The sequence below is a fragment of the Dendrobates tinctorius genome, unplaced genomic scaffold (assembly GCF_039654945.1).
Source record: "Dendrobates tinctorius isolate UK_male_01 unplaced genomic scaffold, ASM3965494v1 ptg000102l, whole genome shotgun sequence".
In the NCBI taxonomy this organism is placed as follows: Eukaryota; Metazoa; Chordata; class Amphibia; order Anura; family Dendrobatidae; genus Dendrobates; species Dendrobates tinctorius.
Window position 1 is genome coordinate 13,297,797 of NW_027361770.1, and position 26,765 is coordinate 13,324,561.

Here is a 26,765-nt window from a genome sequence, read left to right on the forward strand (position 1 = left end):
GAGAAACATAGAACTGTTTGTGATGTAGAAGGGCTTCAGACAATAAGCAAACAGTTCTCAAGATTGAGTCACTATGAGCATTGTCTGTCTGTAAATGTATGACCAGTAATGCTGCTATGTAATGGGGTGAATGCATTCTGTACATTTAAATATGGACTCAAAATATCAATTTTTAAATACACACTACGATATGAGGAGTTTGAAGGAGTTAACTGTGACTGTTGCGTGGGTTTGTAAGTGTGATAATTCCCTTTCCTCTACTAAATTTGTTTTTTCCCCAGCCTCCACTCCCCGGTGCATTCCTCTGTTATATGTGAGTGAATATTTGTATGTCTGGTATTTTAAGTTACCCTTGTTCATCGAGTTGGTGTACTGCGGTGTACAGCAACTCCCATCTTCCTGAGTGGGGGAAGAGAACTAACGCAGGGCTGATTCAGGAGATAAGGCAAGGGTGGAGTCCCCGTCAACTTCATCTTCAGAAGTATCCAGGAGAATAGGGTGAGCAAGGGCACCCACTAGTGTTAGGGACAGGGAAGGACCCCTTGGTCATTGGTCACCCGACAGCTGATTCGTGACACAGGGAATTTAGTGAAGTATATGTGAATACTGCTGGGTTGGAGGGCATGACGGGACCCGACGTGTTCCTTTTAAATGCTGCAGTCAATCTCCGACAGCAGAGTTTATCCCCTTACTGCCATCGGACGGTATACTACGTCAGATGGCAGTATCCCCGATAAGCCCGAATCAAAGCCCGGGACACGTCAGCTGTTTTGAACAGCTGACATGTGCCCGCAATGGGCACCTGTGGAATCGCGATCCACCTGCGCCTATTAACTAGTTAAATGCCGCTGTCAAACTCTGATAGCGGCATTTAACCCGCGTTTCCTGCCATCGGCCTGGAAATACGCACACCATTGACCCACGTCACGTGATTGGGAGTCACCGGTTCATCGGCATAACAACCAGAGGTCTCCTTGAGACCTCTATGGTTGTTGATGTCGGATTGCTATGAGCTCACAGCAATGCAATAATTCTGCTACATACAGGCGATCTGAGCATCGCCTCTATGTAGCAGAGCCGATCAAGCTATGGCAGCTTCTAGCCTTCCATGGAGGCTATTGAAGCATGCCAAAAGATAAAGAAAAATGTTTTTAAAAATATAAAAAAAATAACAAAACTTAAGTTCAAATCACCCCCCTTTTGCCCTATTCAAAATAAGCCAATAAAAGAAAATCAAACATACACATATATGGTATCGACACATTCAGAATCGCCCGATCTATCAATAAAAAAAAGGATTAACCTGATTGCTACACAGTGTAGCGAGAAAAAAATCGAAATGCCAGAATTACGTTTTTTTTGTTGTCGCGACATTGCATTAAAATGCAATAGCGAGCAATTAAAACAACGTATCTGCACAAAAGTGGTATCATTAAAAATGTCAGCTCGGCACGCAAAAAAAAGGCCTTACCCAACCCGAGATCATGAAAAATGGAGACACTACGGGTCTTGGAAAATTGCACTTTTTTTTTTCTTTAGTAAACTTTGGAATTTTTTTTTCACCACTTAGATAAAAAAGAACCTAGACATGTTTAGTGTCTATGAACTCGTAATGATCTGGAGAATCATAATGGCAGGTCAGTTTTAGCATTTAGTGAACCTAGTAAAAAAGCAAAACAAAAAAAGTGTGGGATTGCCCTTTTTTTTTTTTTTTGCAATTTTACCGTACTTGGAATTTTTTTCCCATAGTCGAGTACACGACATACTAAAACCAATGGTGTCGTTCAAAAGTACAACTCGTCTCTCAAAAAAATAAGCCCTCACATGGCCATATTGACGAAAAATAAAAAAGTTATGGCTCTGGAAAGAAAGGGAGCAAAAATGAAAACCCAAAACTGAAAATACCTCTGGTTGTTAAGGGGTTAATAAAAACATTATGGAGAGAAAACAGCAATATATTATATAGTATAGTGGGGGAAAATAGTATTTAGTCAGCCACCAATTGTGCAAGTTGTCCCACTTAAAGACATGAGAGGCCTGTAATTGACATCATAGGGTAGACCACAACAATGTGAGAAAATGAGAAAACCTGCCACTGCCACCGGCATTCGTACCAGAGCGTGCGGCTGCATAGAAATACATGTAGCCGCACGCTCCAGTCCCAGTGCCGGCTACAGTGCCGGGTTTTCATGCGAGAGACTCACACGAGAATCATACAAGTCTCTCGCAAGTGATTACGAGCCCGTAGTTAAAGGGATAGATTGATTTTGGTGTCCTCAAAAGGTTTATATTTGGGTATTTTATTTGCAATCATGCCACTAGTACCAGCTAACTATGATATGACCAATCTTCTGCAAGAGAAAGATGTTTAAAAGGAACCAGTCATTAGGATTTTATACTCCAGACTAATGGCAAGTATGTAGAGGCGCTCTAATGCAGAGTAAATCAATATTTTCCTCCTAGAAATCCGATTTGCTGTTTTAAATGGAATCTGTCAGCAGGTTTTTGCTATGTAATCTGCAGACAGCAAGAGATAGAGGCTGAAACACAGAATTCATGGATGTGTCACTTGTCAAAGTGCCTACTGTTTACTAACTGTGAAGGATTTATCACAAAGAGATTAACATTGCTGCACTACACTAGTCCAGCAGCGTCCCCTCCTGTGATAAGTAGCTCCAGCGTCAAACTGGAGCTCCTTGGGCCCACAGGGCAAAATAATTCTTGGGGCCTACTATGTAGCTACATAGAAATAAATAAAATACCTCTAATTGTGCAGTAAAACATGCTAATATCAGGGCATAAGATAAGGTAGTACACGTCTTAAAGATATAGCAGGGGTTCGCGCTTACGTTTTGGTGCAAACTCAATGATAAATGTCCTCTGGTGTTCATTAACTACTAAGCCAATGTGTTATAGCACCAGTGTAGTGGAGGGGATTTTAGGACATCTCATCCTACGGGGAGAAAATCCACAGCGGAACTGACTGATGCAGATTCAACATGAATAGTTCGACAATTCATGCTGCAGATATTTACCACTAATTTCATCCTTGGCAATGCAACGTGTCAGGTTAATGGTAAAGGTGCAACATTATATAGTAGTAAACGCAGCAATGTCTGCACAATGTCTGTGTGGATATTTCCGCTGTTAATTTTCTGTTTGATTTCTACATCAAATACATTATGTGAATGTCCCCTCTTATAGTGGTGGGAGTCCTAAATCACTTATGTTTGACATTGGGGTAATATCAAAAGAGCTTTCCCTCACTTTCCCCCCTACACTTTTTACAGAAATCTATAAGGCCATAACTTTTTATGAATGGAATCTTTTTGTTAGTAACATAGTAACATAGTTATTAAGGTTGAAGGAAGACTTTAAGTCCATCTAGTTCATTCCCATATCTTATCCTAACTTGCCCTAACATGTTGATCCAGAGGAAGGCAAAAAAAAACCCATGTGGCAAACAGTAAGCTTCACATTGGGGAAAAAAAATTCCTTCCCGACTCCACATACGGCAATCAGACTAGCTCCATGGATCAATGCAATATTAAGGAAACTAGTGTATATACCCTGTAATATTATACTTTTCAAGAAAGGCATCCAGTCCCTTCTTAAATTTTAGTAGGGAATCACTCATTACAACATCATATGGCAGAGAGTTCCATAGTCTCACTGCTCTTACAGTAAAGAATCTGCGTCTGTGAGTATGCTTAAACCTTCTTTCCTCCAGACGTAGAGGATGCCCCCTTGTCCCATCACAGGTCTAAGGCCTCTTTCACACTTCCGCTTTTTGACCATCAGTCAAAATCCGCCAGGTTTTGAAAAAAACGGATCCGCCATTTTTTTTGGCGGATCCGTTCTTTTCCCCATTGAGTTGCATTACTGGTGGATCTTGACGGATGGCCATCCATTGGAACCGTTTTTGTGAGGATCCGCAAACTTTTTTGCATCCGCCGGCATGCCTGGACGGACCTTGCAACTTTTTTTTGTTGTTGGATCCACATTTTCCAGTGCGCATGCCCGGAGAAAGGAAGTCAGGGAGAAAATTAACCCTGAAATCCTTTCTGGCGGACGAAAAAAATTCTCTCTCTTTCCTTTAAAATTCTTCATTCTGCGGAACCGTCAAAAAAGGATCCTGTGGCATCCGTTCGCATCAGTTAGGAACGGATCCGCTTTTCAGCCTTTTTGGCGGATTTTAGCTGACACAAAAAACTGAAGTGTGAAAGAGGCCTAAGAGTAAAAAGATCATTAGAAAGGTCTTTGTACTGTCCCCGCATATATTTATACATTGTAATAAGATCACCCCTAAGCCTTCGATTTTCCAAACTAAATAACCCCAAGTGTAATAACCTGTCTTGGTATTGCAGACCCCCCTAGTTCCCTAATAACCTCGGTCGCTCTTCTCTGCACCCGCTCCAGTTCAGCTATGTCTTTCTTATACACTGGAGACCACAACGGTACACAGTGTTCTAAGTGTGGTCGCACTGGTGACTTTTATAGAGGTAAAATTATGTTCTCCTCATGAGCATCTATGCCTCTTTAATGCATCCCATTATTTTATTTGCCTTTGCAGCAGCTGCCTGACACTGGCTACTAACTGTGAGTTTGTCATCCACCCATACACCCAGGTCTTTTTCAGTGACAGTTTTGCCCAGTGTTTTACAATTAAGCACATAATTATACATCTTGTTTGTTCTACCCAAGTGCATGACTTTACATTTAACCCCATTAAAGCTCATTTGCCATTTATCAGCCCAAGCTTCTAGTTTACATAAATCCTCCTGTAATATAAAATTGTCCTCCTCTGTACTGATTGCCCTGCAGAGTTTAATGTCATCTGCAATTATTGAAATTCTACTCTCTATGCCCCTTACAAGGTCATTAATAAATATGTTAAAAAGAAGCGGGCCCAAAACTGACCCCTGTGGTACCCCACTGCTAACTGTGACCCAGTCCGAGTGTGCTCCATTAATAACCACCTTTTGTTTCCTATCCCTGAGCCAGCTCTTAATCCACTTGCACATATTTTCCCTTATCCCCATTGTTCTCATTTTATGTATCAACCTTTTGTGTGGCACCGTATCAAAAGCGTTTGAAAAGTCCATGTGCACCACGTCCTCTGTATTCCCTTGGTCCAGTCCATAACTTACTTCTTCATAAATGCTTATCAGATTAGTCTGACAGGAATGGTCCCTTGTAAACCCATGTCGATATTGGGTCATGAGGTTATTCTTCTCCAGATACTCCAGTATAGTATCTCTTAGAAAACCCTCCAGGATTTTACCCACAGTTGAGGTTAAACTTACTGGCCTATAATTTCCAAGTTCAGTTTTTGTCCCCTTTTTGAATATTGGCACCACATTTGCCATGTGCCAGTCCTGTGGTACAGACCCTGTTATTATGGAATCTTTAAAGATTAAAAATAATGGTCTATCTATGACTGTGCTTAATTCCTGCAGTACTTGGGGGTGTATCCCATTCGGGCCCGGGGATTTGTCAATTTTAGTGATTTTTAGATACCGCCGTACTTCCTGTTGGGTTAAGCAGGTGACATTTATTGGAGAATTTGTATCCCTCATCATGTTATCCGTCATGGGATTTTCTTGTGTAAATACTGTTGAAAAAAGTCATTTAGCATATTGACTTTTTCCTCATCCACCATTTCACGCAGACTATTTTTAAGGGGGCCAACACTATCATTTTTTAGCTTCTTACTATTTATGTAGTTAAAGAATATTTTGGGATTATTTTTACTTTCTCTGGCAATGAGTCTCTTTGTCTCAATTTTTGCTGTCTTGATTTGCTTTTTACAGAATTTATTTAATTTTCTGTATTTATTTAATGCCTCACTACTACCTACTTGCTTTAATTCTCTAAATGCTTTCTTTTTGTCACTTATTGCGTCACTTACAGCTCTGTTTAACCATAGTGGTTTCCTCCTATTTCTAACATGTTTATTCCCATACGGTATATATTGTGCACAGGTTCTATTCAGGATGCTAATAAATGTCTCCCTTTTTTTGTGTATTTTTATGTCTCAGGATATCGTCCCAGTTAATTGCACCAAGATCATCTCTCATCCGCTGGAAATTTGCCTTCCTGAAGTTTAGTGTCCTTGTAACCCCCCTACTGCACATCTTATTAAAGGACACCTGATAACTTATTATTTTGTGATCACTATTACCCAAGTGACCCTCAACCCCTTATGTTTGACATGCGGTTTGGCATGTTGGTTAATATTAGGTCTAGCAGTGCCCCCCCTCTTGTTGGGTCCTGAACCAGTTGTGAAAGGTAATTGTCTCTCATAGTTGTCAAAAACCTATTACCTTTGCTGGAACTGCAGGTTTCGGTTCCCCAATGTATTTCAGGGTAGTTGAAGTCCCCCATAATAATGACGTCTCCTTGAGTCGCTGCTTCATCTATTTGCTTTATGAGGATATTCTCTGTTGCTTCCATTATTTTTGGAGACTTATAATAAACCCCTATCAGTAATTTATTACTTTTCCCCCCTCCCCTTATCTCCACCCACAGGGACTCTACATGTTCATTAGATTCATATATATTATCACGCAGGATGGGTTTTAAGGATGATTTTACATATAAAAACACGCCTCCCCCTCGCTTATTTGTATGGTCATTTCTGAACAGACTATAGCCCTGTAAATTAACTGCCCAGTCATGGCTCTCGTCCAGCCATGTCTCAGATATCCCCACCATGTCATAATTATGTTCCAACAACATTAACTCCAATTCCTCCATTTTGTTGGCGAGGCTTCTGGCATTAGTATACATGCACTTTATGTATCTCTCTGTACCTCTATTCTTTCTTAAATTATTGACTGTTCTAACTCCACCCCCCATGCCACCCCCAATTTCATTATTTGTGCCCAAGTCTCTATCTGCACTGTCTTCCCCTCCTCTAAAAGGAATACCCTCCCCCCCCCCGTCCCTAGTTTAAACACTCTTCCAACCTTCTAGCCATTTTCTCCCCCAGCACAACTGCACCCTCCCCATTGAGGTGCAGCCCGTCCCTAGCGTAGAACCTGTAGCCAACTGAGAAGTCGGCCCAGTTCTCCAGGAACCCAAACCCCTCCTTCCTACACCTATTCCTGAGCCACTTATTAGCCTCCCTAATCTCCCGTTGCCTCTCTGGCGTGGCACGTGATATAGGAAGTATTTCTGAAAATACCACCTTGGAGGTCCTTGCTTTAAGCTTGCAGCCTAATTCCCTGAAATCATCTTTAAGGACCTTCCACCTACCTCTAACTTTGTCATTTGTGCCAATGTGCACCATGACCGCTGGATCCTCACCAGCCCCTCCCAGTAATCTGTCAACCCGATCAGCGAAGTGTCGGACTCGAGCGCCAGGTAGGCAGCACACCGTTCGACAATCCCTGTCTTTGCGACAGATTGCCCTATCTGTTCCCCTAATAATTGAGTCCCCCACTACCAGCACCTGTCTGGCCTGCCCTTTTCTCCTATTTCCCCCCTTACTGGAGCAGACACTCCTCTGGCTTTCAGAGGTCATGCCTTGCTGCAGCAGTGCTACTCCTGCACTAACACTCCCCTCATCTGCCAACTTAGCAAACTTATTAGGGTGTGCCAGATCAGGACTAGCCTCCCTGGTGCTCTTCCCTCTACCCCGCCTTCTGTCACCCAGCTAGCTGCTTCATTGTCCTGCAGCTCCAACCTAGCATCCCCCAACCTCATCTATCCCATTGAGCGTCTGCTCAGTGAGCAGAAGACTCCTTTCCATATTGTCTATGGATCTCAGTGTTGTCAACTGCACATTTAGATCCAGTATTTGGGCTTCCAAATGCACAATGTGCTCACACCTCGCACAGCAGTATGCACCCTCGACCGGTTGTTCAAGGATTTCATACATGCGGCAAGACGTACACTGGATGATTTGGCAATAGTGGAGCACATCCTAATGGGGATTGCAGCAGACAGAAAAGATAAGCTAAAATAAATAAAAAGTATTAATGAAATATAACAGCAATTCAGTAATACCTCCCTTGGAAACTCCCTGAATCCAAAGTACAAGTCACACACTTACCACAGTTCACACTTTCGCTCAGGTCACACTCAGCTCGTTCACACTCGCTCATGCAGAAGATTTAAAAGAATTTTTTTTTCCCTTTTACCAGCACACCACTCTGCTGCTCAATGCACTTCCAAAAGCAAAAACTAGTAGGGAAAGAAAAGTTTTAGTCAGAGGTGATAAAGGGGGAGAGGGGCTCAGACAGGGGAGATACAGGGGAAGGGGGCTCAGTCAGGGTGATACAGGGAGAAGGGACACAATCAGTCATGGGTAATAAAGGGGGAGGGGGTGCAGTCAGGGGTGATACAGAGGGAGGGGACACAGTTAGTCAGGGGTAATACAGGGGGAGAGGGGCTCAATCAGGGTGATACGAGAGGAGGGGTGCAGTCAGGGGTGATACAGGGAGAGGGGGTTCAGCAGGGGTGATATAGGGAGAGGGAGTTCAGTCAGTCAGGGTTATACAGGGAGAGGGTTCTCAGGGGTGATACAGGGGGAGAGGGTCTCAGTCAGGGGAGATATAGGGGAAGTGGGCTCAGTCAGGGTGATTAAGGGAGAGGGTACATAGTCAATCATGGGTAATACAGGGGGAGGGGGTACAGTCAGGGGTGATACAGAGGGAGGGGACACAGTCAGGGGTGATATAGGGGGAGAGGGGCTCAGTCAGGGTGATACAGGAGGAGGTGGTGCAGTCAGGGGTGATATAGGGAGAGGGGGTTCTGCAGGGGTGATATAGGGAGAGGGAGGTCAGTCAGGGTTATATAGGGAGAGGGTTCTCAGTCAGGGGTGATACAGGGAGAGGGGTTTCAGTCAGTCGGGTGATACAGGGAGCGGGATCTCAGTCAGTCTGGGGTGATACAGGGAGAGGGGTCTCAGTTTGGGGTGATACAGGGAGAGGGTTCTCAGTCAGTCGGGTGATACAGGGAGCGGGTCTCAGTCAGGGGTGATACAGGGAGGGGGTGCAGTCGGGTGATACGGGGGGGTGCAGTCAGGGGTTATACAGGGAGAGGGTGCAGTCAGGGGTGATACAGAGAGAGGGGGTTCAGTCAGGGGTAATCCAGAGAGAGAGCACTTAGTCAGGGTGATACAGGAGAGCTGGCACAGTCAGGGGTTAATGCAAGGGTAGAGGCGCTCAGCCAAGGTGATTCCGGGGCGAGGCGGTTCAGCAGGTGTGATACAGGGGGAGGGGGTGCAGTCAGGGGTGATAGATGGAGAAGAGCAGTCAGGGGTGATACAGGGGGAGGGGTGCAGTCAGGGGTGACACAGAGGGAGGGGATGCAGTCAGGGGTAATACAGGGAGAGGGTTCAGTCAGGGGTGATAAAGGAGAGGGCTCAGTCAGGGGTGATTCTGGGGCGAGGCATTTCAGCCGGTGTGATATAGGGGGAGGGGGCTTAGTCAGGGGTTATACGTTGGAGGGGTTGCAATCAGGGGTGATATAGAGGGAGGGGGTGCAGTTAATCATGAGTGAAAGGAGAGATGAGGTAATCGGGCCCTTATTTGTCTCTAAGTAGCTCAGACCCTTCCCCAATATCACCCCAGACTAAAAGCCCCCCATTTACATTTATTCACTGTTAGGCTGGAAGGGGGGCCATCTTCAACCATTGCAGGTGTAGCAGGGAGTCATCTATCTTCCTCTGCTGCTTACACTGTGGGTGAGAGGACGGCGCATTATGGATGACAGCACTGGGATGTACATCCGGGGAGAAGAGGACACAAACAAAGCTAACACTGGTGACGCACACATTGCTCTATGAGCTCTGAGAGTAGCTGCGAATAGTGAAGATGTACATGCTGGGAGGACGTCCTGCTCGTGGCTCCTTTTAGAGCTCATAGAGCAGTGTGTGCGTCACTGATAACACAGCTGACACGCTCGCCTGCTGCAGACTGCAGCATACTATTTGTAATAGAGCGCTCTTTTCATTCTGATGACTTTTTCTGTCACTGCTCTGCCCAGTAAGGCTACTTTCACACATCCGTTTTTTGCCGTTAGGCACAATCTGTCCAATATGGAAAAAGACGGATCCGGTGTAGTTAGGGGTGGAAAAAAAAATGATGGAACGGATCCGTTTTTTTTGTTAGCCGGATCCGTTCTGAACCCAAGAAATGCAGTGTGCGCATGTCGAGAGAGAGAGAGAGAGAGAAGCAAATGATCTGGGCATGCTCAGAGGAGAAAAACTGAATGCTGTGGCCAGATCAGGCATAAGACTGATCCGGTGGCCGGATAGTCCACTGACTTGCATTGTACCCAAGAGCCGGTAGCGCCACATCCGCTGCTGTCCTCTTTTTTCGCCGGACACAAAAAACTTTATAAGACGCGTTGTGTCTGGCCGCCGCAAACCAAATTGTAGACGGATCCGGAAAAAAATGGACTAAACGCAAGCACATGCGGCGCGATCTGGCGCATGTGCTAGTCAATGAGAAAAAACGCATCCGGCGGAAAAAAAGGATCCGTTTTTTAAAAAACACGCCGGATCGCACCTGATAGCAAAAAACGGATGTGTTAAAGTAGTCTAAGATAACAGGGGAGAACAGTCGGTATGCACAGTGCTTGTAAATCAAAAGCCGCGGAGACACCCTCACATGTTTCTCAACGCAAGCAGTGACTAGCCAGGTCTTTCACCGGGAAGGAACAACCACGGGAAGGGCAGTCTCCAATGAAGGAAACCACCTATGCCAAAACATGGTATCCATCCACAGACAGCTGTTTCGGGGTATTGCCCCTCATCAGTGTGGAGTAGGAAACTGGCTAGTAGGAGCAATGCCTAGTAAAAGACTGTGAAAAATGAGGATGAATGAACTCATGGAGATCAACATCCAACACTGCGGAGACACCATCACATCTTTCTCAACGCAAGCAGTGACTAGCCAGGTCTTTCACCGGGAAGGAACAACCACGGGAAGGGCAGTCTCCAATGAAGGAAACCACCTATGCCAAAACATGGTATCCATCCACAGACAGCTGTTTCATATTTCCCATAAGGGATGGGGGCAATGCTCTAGCATCACTGCGTTGAGAAACATGTGATGGTGTCTCCGCAGTGTTGGATGTTGATCTCCATGAGTTCATTCATCCTCATTTTTCACGGTATGCACAGTGCTGACACACGTGACTTAGGTTCACTGTGCCAGCAGATGTCAGTTCCTAGATCCACCGGATAATCCTCCGGTGGGTCAGTCCGACCCTGAGCAGCTCACTCTCTATGGACTTTGTATACACAGAGATCCTGGTGTGAGTGGGTAAAGCTTTCCCAGCTCTGCTTCGTTCTAAATCTAAAAGCTCCGATTGTGTCAGATTCGCTGCACCCATTAATGTAAGTGATACATCGTTGGATTCAGCTTGTCTTTGTCTACATCAGACTGCTCTCAGATGAGGTAGCAAAAACCTGGTGACAGATTCCTTTTAAAGAAATCCACACTTGAAATTATATAAAAATCGGTTGCAAATGCAGTAGGTAGGACAATGCACTTATCTCTCTTCTTATTCTCTGTTATCTGTTTCCTCTATCGAGATTTTTCATCAGCATGTTATTGCTGGGTTATCACAGATTGATAGTTCGGCTCTCGCAATGTCATACGGACCTTTCTGCACATACACTACCCTGGGCAATGACCAATTGTATGAGAACTTTCGTTAAAAGCAGGTCACTGAAAGAAGAGTGACCTGGCAGGCAGTGGGCAGGGAATAGGTAGAGAGGCAAGGGCATTGTTCCACTTCACTGCATTTGCAACTCATTTGCATAAGATTTCCATGATGGATTGATCTAAAACAGCAAAAAGGATTTCTACAAGCGAGGTACATGTTCATTATTGCCGTGCATTCACATACATGTGATATATTTTAAAACCAAAATGATTGCAATACTTTTCTATGTTTGTAAAATGTACTGGCCAAGTTGGTGCCTGGATTTTCCAGGAAAGGTTAGATGTCTGGAAAAAGCATTGTGAAAACTGTCCTATTACCCACCTTTTCTGCCTTTAAAATCTTTGCGATAGCCTTAACCTTAATACAGTGGGTACCGAAAGTATTCAGATCCCTTTAAATTTTTCACTCTTTGTTTCATTGCAGCCATTTGGTAAATTCAAAAAAGTTCATTTTTTTCTCATGAATGTACACTCTGTACCCCATATTGACTGAAAAAACCCCAGAAATATACACATTTTTGCATTTTTCTCATTCAAAGAGATTTCTTTATTTTCATGACTATGAAAACTGTAGATTCACTCTGAAGGCATCAAAACTATGAATTTGCACATTTGGAATTATATAATTAGCAAAAAAGTGTGAAACTGAAAATATGTCATATTCTAGGTTCTTCAAAGTAGCCACCTTTTGCTTTGATTACTGCTTTGCACACTCTTAGCATTCTCTTAATGAGCTTCAAGAGGTAGTCACCGGAAATGGTCTTCCAACAGTCTTGAAGGAGTTCCCTGAGATGCTTAGCACTTGTTGGCCCTTTTGCCTTCACTCTGCGGTCCAGCTCACCCCAAACCGTCTCGACTGGGTTCAGGTCTGGTGACTGTGGAGGCCAGGTCATCTGGCGTAGCACCCCATCACTCTCCTTCTTTGTCAAATAGCCCTTACACAGCCTGGTGGTGTGTTTGGGGTCGTTGTCCTGTTGAAAAATAAATGATGGTCCAACTAAATGCAAACCGGATGGAATAGCATGCTGCTGCAAGATGGTGTGGTAGCCATGCTGGTTCAGTGTGCCTTCAATTTTGAATAAATCGCCAACAGTGTCGCCAGCAAAGCACCCCCACACCATCACACCTCCTCCTCCATGCTTCTTGGTGGGAACCAGGCATGTTGAGTACATCCGTTCACCTTTTCTGCGTCGCACAAAGACACGGTGGTTGGAACCAAAGATCTCAAATTTGGACTCATCAGACCAAAGCACAGATTTCTGTAAGAGAAAGTTCTTACTGAGAGAGCTGGAAGAGCCGGAAAAAAATGCAGAGGATCTTATCAAGCTGAGGTCAAAGTTTAGTGAGAGATACACGGCAGAACAGGACAGATAATCAGGAAAGTTGAAGCATGCAGGCAAAAACAGGAATTCAGATGGGCAGAAATTTGCTGTGAAGTCTGGCGGTGAAAAGGCCCTTTAGCGTGGCCATGGTGTGGCACAGCGGCAGGATGGCGGTGGAATGGCCCCGATCGACAGTAGCAGGGGCTTCTTATACATAACAAAGAAAGCTGCATCTTGCCGCAGAGGGCGTTTTCATGATACTCTACAGAAACGTATTTTAGAACAAAGAATATAATGACATAATACGAAGACATTAACGTTTCCCCAAACAACACTAAAACCCATAGCATTCAATATTCTCTCTAGCTACTGTTATTAATCTTATCACTACTTTCAGGCTTGATCCATAAATTCAGGCATTTGACATTTTAATGAGTTTGTTCTTTTACCAACATTATCACGTATACACATATTGACCATATATTTGTCAACCCTATTCCCCTATTGATCCAATTTTCCGTTGGCTAGCAGACATGATCTTATTTTAGTTCTTCCATCTGCTTTTTCAAAGTACATCATATTAACTCTATTCTAAAAGTTGAATCCTGGTTCCTAATGTTTACAAGATGGCTGCCTGATTCGTCATGGCTGCTCAGTATATTCTAGCTAACCATTCTCTTACAATTTCCACTGGTCTAATGTCCATTCCTTGTGTTCTTTAGCCCAAACAAGTCTCTTCTTCTTGTTGCCTGTCCTTAGCAGTGGTTTCCTAGCAGCTATTTTACCATGAAGGCCTGCTGCACAAAGTCTCCTCTTAAAAGTTGTTGTAGAGATGTGTCTGCTGCTAGATCTCTGTGTGGCATTGACCTGGTCTCTAATCTGAGCTGCTGTTAACCTGCGATTTCTGAGGCTGGTGACTCGGATGAACTTATCCTCTGCAGCAGAGTTGACTCTTGGTCTTCCTTTCCTGGGGCGGTCCTCATGTGAGCCAGTTTCTTTGTAGCACTTAATGTTTTTTGCCACTGCACTTGGGGACACTTTCAAAGTTTTCCCAATTTTTCAGACTGACTGACCTTCATTTCTTAAAGTAATGATGGCCACTCGTTTTTCTTTACTTAGCTGCTTTTTTCTTGCCATAATACAAATTCTAGCAGTCTATTCAGTAGGACTATCAGCTGTGTATCCACCAGACTTCTGCACAACACAACTGATGGTCCCAACCCCATTTATAAGGCAAGAAATCCCACTTATTAAGCCTGACAGGGCACACCTGTGAAGTGAAAACCATTTCCGGTGACTTCCTCTTGAAGATCATTAAGAGAATGCCAAGAGTGTGCAAAGCAGTAATCAAAGCAAAAGTGGCTACTTTGAAGAACCTAGAATATAAGACATATTTTCAGTTGTTTCACACTTTTTTGTTAATTATATAATTCCACATGTGTTAATTCATAGTTTTGATGCTTTCAGAGTGAATCTACAGTTTTCATAGTCATGAAAATAAAGAAAACTCTTTGAATGAGAAGGTGTGTCCAAACTTTTGGTCTGTACTGTGTGTGTGTGTGTGTGTATATACAGTCTCAGTGTATTCTATATGCTGTGTATTCAGCTGTCTCAGTGAAGCAAATGGCATGTATTTACAGCAGTCTCAGTGTACCCTATAGTATGTATACTCAGCAGTCTCACCTTATTCTGTGTGATTGTATATGCAGCAGTCTGTTTATCCTATTCAATAAACAGCAGATTCACTGTGAATGCTAAGTGATGTGTATATATAGCAGAACCTCATTGTATACTATGTGATGTAAACCAGCAGTCTAATGTATTCTATGTGGTGTGTTTGTGTGTCTGTGTCTATATAGCAGTCTCGGTGTATCCTAAGTCACATGATATGTGTCCTGTATTCTGTTGTGAATTAAATATGGTTATAGAGATTTCCATTGCATTCTTGTTTTCTTTACATTTCCCTGAACATTAAAACTATTTTGGATTTGGGGTGGTATAATCACCATGCTTTAAATTATCTGAAAAATAAAAAATATATAGAATTCTGAGTGATAAATATTGCAACATATTGGCTTTGAATAATTTTATTTCTATAGTATAATATGTGAAACATTTTTTCTTTATTTTTCCAGAGATGGTTAGAACCCAACAAACCAATACGAAAACAACTAAAGGGTGAGTCAGATCGGTCCATAGCCTGGCAGACATTTTGGGGTTGTGCATAATTTCTTTTTTTTTTCATTTATCAATAACTGTCGTCACGTCATCTGCATAAATCTACTGAATCTGTTTTCTTGCTCTGTATCTTTATTCCAGGAGGTTTTCCTTGTAGTCTGATCTTTAGAGTACGATTTTTTATACCAGATCCAAACACTCTACAGCAGGATCAAACAAGGTAATTTTTTTAATGACATTACTTCATTTTATTTTTGCTCCCGTTTCCATGAACTATTTGTAAGTAGAAGGCTGATCTGAACACATTATTTTGTATATGATACGTTTGTGTCCTGTCTGCTACTTTATTAACATTTTTATTATTTTAGTGTTCTGATGCTTGCTGTTTGATCAATCTGGTGCACATAAATTTGAAGTACAGTTAAGCTGTTTAGTCTAAAGGCCCCGTTACACATAACGATGTCCCAGCGATCCCAGAAACGATCCGACATGATGGGATCACTGGAACAACGTTAGGCTGATCGCTGGTGAGCTGTCACAAGACAGTCCCTCCAGCGATCAGGACCAGTGACGCTGGACGCTGGTTTCTAATGTAAACAGCGGGTCCTGGATACCCACTGTTTACCTTGGAAACTGGCGTACATGCTGGTTTCCAAGGTAAACATTGGGTATCTAAGAGCCGCGTGACTCCTGGATGCCCGCTGTATCAGCGGGATCAGCGATAACCGGACAGAGGGTCAGTCGCTGATCCCCGTCACACACAGCAATCTCGCTGGCGAGATCGCTGTGGCGTCACAAAATCAGCAATCTCGCTAGTGAGATCGCTGTGTGTGATGGGGCCTTAAGTGTACTCCACCTATTGGTTGGCATGCTTTTTGCCATAAATGTGTGCCAAAAAATTGGTAAATCCACTACCCTTTGTCAGACAAAGCACAGAAGGGGTAAGATTTATCAATCTAAATGTACAAGTATTCTGTGCCAAAAAAAATATCCTTCACAACGTGCTATATGTTTGTGTGTTTTAGACACTTTTTACACCTTAGCCGATCAGTGAGTATGACTTGGCTGTGATGGGGTGTGGCTTATTGGGAAGGGGGCGTGCCTTAGCTTAGATATAATGCTCCAAAATTGTTCAACACATTTCTGGCACAAAGTAAACAAACTTAGAAATGGCAAAATTATACTAGACAGTATAAAAGTTAAACCTATTTATCAAACATCAGGAACCACTATGATAAGTGCTGCACATTTTTAAGGCTATGTGCACACACTGCGGATTGGTCTGCGGATTTGTATCTGAGGAACCACAGGTAAAACAGCAGGTAAAATGTCTGCAGAACTGCGGCAGATCCGCAGCGGCCAAAACCACAGCAGATCCGCAGCAAAAACCGCAGCGTGTGCACATAGCCGAAGACTGTCTAGTTTAAGATTGCATTGCCTAAGAATTAGACAGTACTGTTAAACCTGCCTCAAAGTGTCTAAGCGCTCATTCACACTGCCATATATTCTCTCATGCGAGAAAATCTGGCCGATTATGCTAATGCCACTCTGCTTAAACTCTGTCAGCGTTTGATCCGAGTGACATCTGCATGGGATCCGATTCTCTTGCATGAACAAATCAGAGCACAGGTGTGGAGAAGCCAGAGAACTTAATTTCTCCATCTACTCCATTGACTTGGTGATTAATGAAGTAATCAGACTGCATAGACTTGTATGGATGAGCGGGATCTGATCATTCGAGACAGACATGGCATGCTGCAATTGTTCTCTCATGCTGAATCAGCATCGCAGGTCTGCACTGCCCCATAGTATAACTTTGGGCCGAGTGCTATCCAATAAGACGTCAGATAGTACTCAGCCATTCTACACGTCAGTGAGACCGAGCCCTTAACTGCTTCTCGACTTTAGGCATAAATTTACGCCAATGTCGGACTCCCTCCCTTTGATGTCGGCTTAGGCGGTGCACGCACATCTTTCCGGAACATGTCAACTGTTTTGAACAGCTGACATGTGCCCAGAATAACTGCAGGTGGAATCGTGATCCACCCACGGCTATTAAGCCATTAAATGCTGCATTCAAATGCTGACAGCGGCATTTAACTCGCGCTTCCGGCCATCGTGCCGGAATCCCACCCACCGGTGACCCCGTCACGTGATAGCGGGTCACCAGTTGGTTGACATGACAACCAGAGGTCTCCTGGAGACTTCTATGGTTGTCACTGCTGGCTTGCTGTGAGCGCCACCCGGTGGTCGGGGCTCATAGCAAGTGAGTAATTTACTACGTAGAGGTGATCTGATCATCGCCTATACGTAGCAGAGCCGATTGGGTTATGGCATGGCAGCTTCTAGTCTCCCATGGAGGCTATTGAAGCTTGCCAAAAGTAAAAAAAAAAAAAAAAAAAAAGTTTGTAAAAATCTAATATATAAAGTGTATGTGTGTGTGTGTGTGTGTGTGTGTGTGTGTGTGTGTGTGTGTGTGTCCGGGATTGACATCCGCACCGTCGCAGCTACAGCCACAAAATTTGGCACAGTCACACGTCTGGACCCCGAGAGCGTCATAGGCTATGTTGTGAGGCAAAATTTTAACCCCGCGCATTCCAATTCACCAAACAATTTTGCCCCTATCTAATGTACATAATGGGGAAAAAGTGAAAGGAAAAGTGTTGGAGGCAAATTGACAGCTGCCAGATGTGAACAAGGGGGACTTAAAGAAGGAGAGCGATGGCGCCAAAGAGTATATACTGTACAGTTGCTAAGGTGGGGCCCTGACATGGGATACTCACCACACACGGGGATATGAACACACACACAAAATGCGCCACACACTACCACGTGCTTCCACACATATACCACCCTCAGCACACATTTCACCACACATACACCAACCTCGCCACATAAAAGTCGAAACACAAAAGTCGCCACTCAAAATTCGCCTTGCTCTCCCAGAGCTGTTTAAAAGATGAAAAATGAGTTGTGATTGGTTGCTATAAGCAACAGTTTTCTTTGTAGAGACTTGTGGTAACTGAGGCCTATTATTCTTATCATTTCTATGGTGTTATCGTCCTTCTGTAAAGCTGGAAATAATACAATTTATTACCGTGCCAACACAGACCACCCTTTGACACAGACTGCAAGGGCAGCCCTGTATCACACAGGATAGGATTAGATACACGGCTCAGCAGTCAGTATCACACAGGATAGGATTATATACACGGCTCAGCAGTCAGTATCACACAGGATAGGATTAGATACACGGCTCAGCAGTCAGTATCACACAGGATAGGATTAGGTACACGGCTGAGCAGTCAGTAACACACATGATAGGATTAGATACACGGCTCAGCAGTCAGTATCACATAGGATAGGAATAGATACATGGCTCAGCAGTCAGTATCACACAGGATAGGGTTAGATACACGGCTCAGCAGTCAGTATCACACAGGATAGGATTAGATACACAGCTCAGCAGCCAGTATCACACAGGATAGGATTAGATACACGACTGAGCAGTCAGTATCACACATGATAGGATTAGATACATGGCTCAGCAGTCAGTATCACACAGGAGAGGATTAGATACACGACTGAGCAGTCAGTATCACACAGGATAGGGTTAGATACACGGCTCAGCAGTCAGTAACACACGATACGATTAGATACACAGCTCAGCAGAAAGTATCACACAGGAGAGGATACTTGGGTAATCGTTTAGTTAATTTGTGTTTTAAATCTGTAGTGTTGAATATATGATGTGAAATGTTTTATGTGCAATATAATCATTATAATTTGTTATAACTAACCACAGTTGGTTACTATGCCCGGGCAACGCCGGGCTCTTCAGCTAGTATATAATAAAATCTAAAAGTTTAAATAACCCCTCTTTCGCCCCATTCAAAATAAAGCAATAAAAGAATCAAATATACACATATTTGGTATCGACGCATTCTGAATCGTCTGATCTATTAAAAAAAAGGATTAAGCTGATCGCTAAACGACATAGTGAGAAAAAAAGTCAAAATGCCAGAATTACGTTTTTTTGGTCGCTGCAACTTGCATTAAAATGCAATAATCAACGTTCAAAAGATCGTGTCTGCATCAAAATGGTATCATTAAAAACGACAGCTCGACACGCAAAAAATAAGCCCTGACCCAACCCAAGATCACAAAAATGGAGACACTATGGGAATGGGAAAATAACGCTTTTTTTTTAACAAAGTTTTGAATTTTTTTTCACCACTTAGATAAGCAAGAACCTAGACATGTTTGGTGTCTATGAACTCCTAATGACCTGGAGAATCATGATGGCAGGTTAGTTTTAGCATTTAGTGAACCTAGTAAAAAATAAAAAGTTATGACTCTGAGAAGAAGGAAAGCAAAAAGGAAAATGCAAAACCGAAAATACCTCCGGTCTTGAATAAATGTGGTGCCAGTCGTTTAAGACATGAAAGAATTCTAATGTTTTTCTGACTTTCTAAAAATATTTGTCCACCTTTTTATTTTTTTTTAATTTATATTTTAATTTCATACAGATATTTGCATTGTGAAAACAAGAAACTATTGCTAGTTGTGTTTCTAATTTTCTTTGTTTCATAATTATGTGTATATTTAAGCACTTCCAAACAGCCGACACTTGTATTTTTATAGTTTTTTTTTTTTAGAGATCTCACAGCCATTATAATGTTAGACGGATTAAAACTCCACAAATTGCTTTTATTAATGTACTGTATATACTCATGTATAAGCCGACCCCCCTAATTTTGCCACAAAAAACTGGGAAAACTTATTGACTCATGTATAAGCCGAGGGTGGTGCTGCAGAAGGGTTAATGGTGGTCCAAAAAGATGCTCCATCGATAAATACCCCCATAAAATGCTGCACAAGGGTTAATGGTGGCCCAACAAGATGCTCCATACATAAATACCCCCATATGCTTCACAAGGGTTAATGGTGGCCCAAGTAGAAGCTCCATATATAAATACCCCTCATATATTGCTGCTCAAGGGTTAATGGTGGCCCAAGTAGAAGCTCCATACATAAATACCCCCCATAATATGTTGCTGCCGCTGCTGCTATATAAAGAAAAAAAAAAAGACATACTCACCTCTCCGTCGCTGGTGGCCAGGTGCCGGTGTAGCCGCTGGCTCAGGCCCCCGACACTGGCTACATTTGACCGTTCCCCGCTCCATCGCTGTCTCCTAAGTCCTGTGCAGTGACGTTAGCAGAGGGCGCGCACTGAGCGATGGAACGGGGACCGGTAAATATTGCTCTGCTCCCTGTCCTCCCCTGTCATACTCACCCCCCTCCTGGTGCACGGTCTCTTCAGCCCCTGTCACTGTTAAAATGTTTAAAGCTTAATTCCATAATAGAGACACAATGAGACATGTTTTCATGCTTCACTTTGGCTGTGCCTTAGACTTTTTCTTTTTCCTCACAATACTTCTTCCTAGATTTACAGAGATATAAACAAAAAGATTTCTACATCTACAGTACTTACATAGATACCATTTTGTCCTTTCCCATCTCTCAGACATATTGTACATGTGATCTTTTTCAACTGCATTAACTGTGTAACTGTGTAAGTTATTTTGCATGTTAGGAGAGGCCGTGGAACGATCAGGCTAAGAGAAAATAAGCCATTATTTGGCATATTTGTTACCCAACACCATCTACGGTAATTAAATTTTGCTTCAGTAGCCCCAACATTTACTACAATATTTTAAGTATTATTACTAGTGATGAGCACAAGTGCTCGATACTCGAGTTTACCTAGGGTGCTTGAGTATGCATAGACTATCACGCGTGCTCCAGTGACCTGTTTGAGTCCCCGTGGCCGCATGTTTTGCGGTTGTTAGACAAACAGAAAACATGCAGGGATTGCTTGATAACCCAAGGCAATCCCAGCATGTTTTGTGGTTGTCTAACAGCCACAAAACATGCGGCCGCGGGGACTCGAACATGTCATTGGAGCAGCCGCGATACTGTGTGCAAACCCAAGCACCATAGGCAAACTCGAGTATCGAGCACTTGCACTCATCACTACTTATTACTTATATCAATTGCTGTTCCCATTGAGGCCTAAAATCTAATTTCCAAGTTTCTATTATGCACCTTCACACCCAAGCCAAATTTTGTGGGTTTGTTATCCTCGTAGTATGGTTTTTGCTCAAACTCTATAATCAATGTAACCTGAGAAAACTTGCGATAAGCTGTGATAATATAAGGGGCAAGTATCCGAACTAGAAGGGGCTGTGCCGGAGGTGTTCTTGTAGAGCTCAAAATATCCAAAGGAAAACAGTTTGTGGTGCGGTGACTTGGTTTGGCTAGCGCCATTATTACGGGCTTTGCCAGGGCCGCTAAGGATGTGTTTGGGTACACTTATCTAAGGCAGTGAGTGTAGTGCTGTGTACATTGTTGGCCAAGTTGTACATTTTGTAAAATAAAACACATCAGTCGATGAGCTGATATAATTACACCAGAGAATTACTTTTTATCTGTGCAATAAAAGGATTTCCACTTTGAATTACTATTAAAAGTTACAGGAAAGATGTATATCTTTGTACCGTGTTAGCCAGTGGATAGAAAAATATTTAGAATTGAGAGTCCTCAGTGGTTGATACCTTTTAATGGCTAACTGAAAAGATGGTAACAAACTGCAAGCTTTATCAAAAAGAGAAGAGAAGACGATCATGCCCACATATATGGGAACACCTGAGTTTGTATAAAAGGATTGTGCTTTATTAACAAGTATCAAAATACACAAAAGACAAAAACACAGCAATAGATAAAAACAGATAGAGAAACCTATATTAGTCATGCCTTAATATAGAAGCAACGACAACCCACACAAGGTTCCCTCAGAGCATAAAGCAAATACAGTATGGCCCCAGACAAATGCTCAGTCCAACATGAGAATGATTATCTTATGCGACTAAAAATTATTCACAGTACCATATGGGTTGAGAAACTATGTAATGGTGCATGAGTAAAATAACTCAAACATGAAGCACCCCACTAAAACATTGGTTATTCCTCAAAATGATGTAAACCACATAGAATATGGGACAGGGCCGGACTGGGACTAAAATTCAGCCCTGGCATTTGAAGTTACACAGGCCCACTAGTCACATGGTGACTATATAATATTTTTGTACAGTTGTAGGTTACAAGCAGTGAGAGGAGATTAACACGACTATATAACATGTAGTCAGAGCTGTGCCCAGTATTTCAGCTCAGTCCTATTTATTGCTTTTAGGTACAGTACTCCTCCCAAAGCTCTGTCCCCTTTTGTACACACGGTGACAGAATTTCTGGAAGAACTGCTATCCATTGGGCAACCAGACCCCCTGGTCATAGCTGCCCCTATCATACCTCCCAACTTTTGAGGAAGGGTAAGAGGCCACACCCATTCCGCAACTAGTCACACCCATGTCCACGCCTAATCGCACCCATTTAGCACTGCTGATCACACTGACTTGTACTGAGGGCACAGTGGCTGGCATTATGGGCACACTGACTGGCACTAAGGAAGAGAGAAAACAGAGAGAGAGAGAGAAAAAAAAGAGAAAGAAAGAGGGGAAAAAAGAAAGAAAGAACAGAGAAGAGACAGTGAGAGAACAGAGAGAAAGAAAGAGGGGAAAGAAAGAACAGAGAGAGACAGAGAAAGAATAGAGAAAGAAAGAGGGGAAAGAAAGAATAGAGAGAGAAAAAAGTAAAGAAAAGAAAGAGAACAGAAAGAAAGAGGAAAGAAAAAGAAAGAAAGAGGGGAAAGAAAGAACAGAGATAGAAAGAAAAAAGAAAGATTAGAGAGAGAAAGAAAGAACAGAGAGAGAAAGAAAATGAGGGAAAGACAGAACAGAGAATGAGAAAGAACAGAGAAAGAGAGAAAGAAATAAAGAAAGATTCTATAAAGATACTATAGCAGCCCGGCTCCCATTGTAGTGCCCACCTGAGCCTCCTGGTGCAGGACATATCATGATCCACTCACATGGCCGGCATCCCCGATTTCAAGGCGATCCTGCTGTCTGCGCTGTCGGAGGAGGACATGGTGATGGATCTGAAGCATTCCTGGTTCTGTTACAATCTCCTCAAGAAATTATCTCATTTCCGGTCAGCTTCAAGCACATCACTTCAGGTGGAACATCACGTGTGTGTTTTAAAATGCTCCTCGGGGCTCCGCCATGTACTCCTGTGTCCGTGGGAAAAGCCCGCTTTGTATGCTTCGTACACATATGGCTCCGCTCCGTATACCCCAAACACACGCGGCTCCGCTCCGTACACCAAGTACACACGCGGCTCTGTTCCGTACACCTCATACACACACGGCTCCTCTCCATACACTTCGTACACACGCGGCTCCGCTCTGTACACCTCGTGCACGTGGCTCTGTTCCGTACACCTCGTGCACGCGGCTCTGTTCCATACACCTCATACGCACGCGGCTCCGCTCCGTACACCTCGTACACACACGGCTCCGCTCCGTACACCTCGTACACACACGGCTCCGCTCCGTACACACCGTACACGCGGCTCCGCTCCGTACACCTCGTGCACGCGGCTCTGTTCCGTACACCTCGTACACACACTGCTCCGCTCCATACACCTCGTACACACACTGCTCCGCTCCGTACACCTCATACACACACGGCTCCTCTCCGTACACCTCGTACACGCGCGGCTCCTCTCCGTACACCTCGTACACGCGCGGCTCCTCTCCGTACACCTCGTACACGCGCGGCTCCTCTCCGTACACCTCGTACACGCGCGGCTCCTCTCCGTACACCTCGTACACGCGCGGCTCCTCTCCGTACACCTCGTACACGCGCGGCTCCTCTCCGTACACCTCGTACACGCGCGGCTCCTCTCCGTACACCTCGTACACGCGCGGCTCCTCTCCGTACACCTCGTACACGCGCGGCTCCTCTCCGTACACCTCGTACACGCGCGGCTCCTCTCCGTACACCTCGTACACGCGCGGCTCCTCTCCGTACACCTCGTACACGCGCGGCTCCTCTCCGTACACCTCGTACACGCACGGCTCCGCTCCGTACACCTCGTACACACACGGCTCCGCTCAGTACACCCCATACACATACAGCCCTGCTACATCTACCCTGTAAACCCCTCCTGACCCCACACATACTTATCTCATCCAGCACCATGACAACAGACAACAGCACAGCAGAGTCTTGCAGACACCAAGAGGCAAGGCTGTGCGCACAGGACCTGTGATGAGGTCACAGGAGGGGCGGAGTCAGGGGTCACATGATCAGGGGTCTGGACAAAGGCTCCTGATCATGTGACCCCCTGACTCCTCCCCTCCTGTGACCTCATCACAGGTCCTGCGAACAGAGAAGGCAAGCGACACTGTGAGTGGCTGCGGGGGCGTCTCATGCTACGGCGAGGATGGGGTGCGTGGGGGGAGGCATGGTGGCTTATCTCCCTGCAGTGCGGGAGGAACTTGGAAACTATCACCGCCATGCCCGCAGAGGGCCGGCGGCAGGAGCCACAGTGGCCGCAGCCGCTAGCAAGCGGCCAGATGATCGGGCGCTGCCGCCCGCGGCCCACATGACAGCGGCCCAGCGGGAAAATGCCCGGTTGGTTATATTGCCAATCCGGGCCTGATATGGGAGAGAAATAGAGGTAACCAAACCCATTCCTTGAATTAAGTGGAGCTCAAACCGAAGCAAGTGAAAATCCAGAAGTCCTAGATAGAGCCATGGATGCTAAGAGGGAAGAGAGTGTGGGATAGGCACCCACGTGTATCGCCACACAAACTGTGGGTTCCTCAGGGAAAAATAGCAAATTGCAAGCTTTGTTGCTGTGTTGTGTATAAATATGTAATTCTTCAGATGTTGTATTAGTCAATGCCTGATGAAGAGACCTGAGTAGTCTCGAAAGCTTGCAGTTTGTTACCATCTTTTCAGTTAGCCAATAAAAGGTATCAACCACTGAGGACTCTCAATTCTGAATACTTTTCTATTAAAATTTAATTCTAGAACACTAACTGCAGCTTTTGGTCACAGTCACTGCCTTTGACCACAGATGTTGTGTCTGTTACATGTATAGACAGGAAATCATTGAGAACTTGGCAGAAGGAGGCCATCAGGGCATGCAGAAAGGAGGATGTGAGTGGAAAATGCACAGCAATAAGTTGCAAGGTATTTTTTATTAGATGGCAAGAAACCGGTTTTGTAAGTAGAGTTAGTATTTTGTAAGCCACTTGGCTCATATCAATATGTGCAGTTTTTAGTTTGTCATGGATTAAAGCAGGTTTTTTTTACCTGTAGTAGTATTATATACTGTATAAGATATATGTATTACTGCAGTATTGTTTTAGATTATATAAGTTTCAGTGAGAGCAAACTTGTTAGACCAACTCTCCATGTTGTAAAAGTACATAAATTACCCCCCCCATGAAGACTTTTCCTTTAATTGAACCACTAAAGGCCCCTTTACATTTAGCGATGCACCAGCGATCCCGACCACGATACAACCCGGTCAGGATCGCTGGTGCGTCGCTAGTGAGCTGTCACACAGGCAGATCTCCCAGCGACGTAGCGACGCAGCAGCGGTCGTTACTTACCTTTCAGACGAGGCGATCCTGACGTCCTCTGTCCGCGTCCACGCGTCACTCGTCGGCGCCAGCAGGAAGCGCCCGACGAGAAATGGAGCTGCGCGATCAGCGACAGACAGCGGGGAGCCGGTCGGAGGTAAGTATCTCACATTGCGATATTGCCAGCGATATCGATATGTGTAAAACCCCCTTTAGTTGACAATCCAGAGATTGTTTTTCTACTTCTGTAGGAGAGCTTTGGCATTGAAACCCTAGAGTGATTACTTGTATAATTCCTAAACAATTGGAAAAATGACACTAATGTGCTTTACTCCAGTATTCACAGCTTCCAAATGTGAGTGGTAGCTGTTTGTTTTATACAGCTTTACTTGCGAGAAGTCCTGTTCTAATATAGAAGGTCTTACTTTTTAATTGGCCAGAAAAGATACTATATAATAATCCAGGATATGTGTTATTGAATGCAGCTTGGCTCATACTGACGGATGTGTAAGCATGCATGCTGTACAACGCTCCCTGAGTGGACTAGAGACCAATTTGTCAAATTATTTATGTTCGTGCACTAATAAATGCGTTACACTTCTTTCCTTTCTGATGGACTAAATGGTATATCTCTTTTTTTTTTTTTTTTTTTTTATAACTGGGAAGTCAATTTATGACCTTACTGTGTCATGAATTGGTTATTTTAATGTGAATAATCCAGTTTGAATAAGTAATTATACTTAACAATGAATTTCCTATTCCATACACTAAAGATACCCAGTAATTGCTGTATGTAGGACACTCGTTCAGCCAAAAAGAAAAGGGACAGCACTCAGATAGCACTAAAACCAATTTTGTTCAATGGGGCAGTGCAAATTTTTTTTTTCCTCTATTGGCCACATCGGCGCGTGAAAAATAAAATGCAGCATGAACCAGTTTCTTCCATGTGTCACATGAGACTTACCTTTTCAAGTCCATGGGTGCCCAACAAAAATCGGATTCCATACAGAGCCACTGTACGGCATCCAA

At 43.9% G+C, this 26,765-nt stretch overlaps 1 protein-coding gene across 3 annotated transcripts in view; it reads left to right on the top strand.

Annotated features, from left to right (window-relative positions):
* The window catches only part of PTPN3 (protein tyrosine phosphatase non-receptor type 3), a 442,179-nt gene that overhangs the window by 173,314 nt on the left and 242,100 nt on the right, over nt 1–26,765 (top strand). For all 3 annotated transcript variants that reach the window (XM_073587741.1, XM_073587742.1, XM_073587740.1), the window contains exons 4-5: nt 15,142–15,184; nt 15,326–15,404. In XM_073587741.1, coding sequence (XP_073443842.1) covers nt 15,142–15,184; nt 15,326–15,404 — 122 coding nt within the window. The remainder of the gene's footprint in view (nt 1–15,141; nt 15,185–15,325; nt 15,405–26,765) is intronic.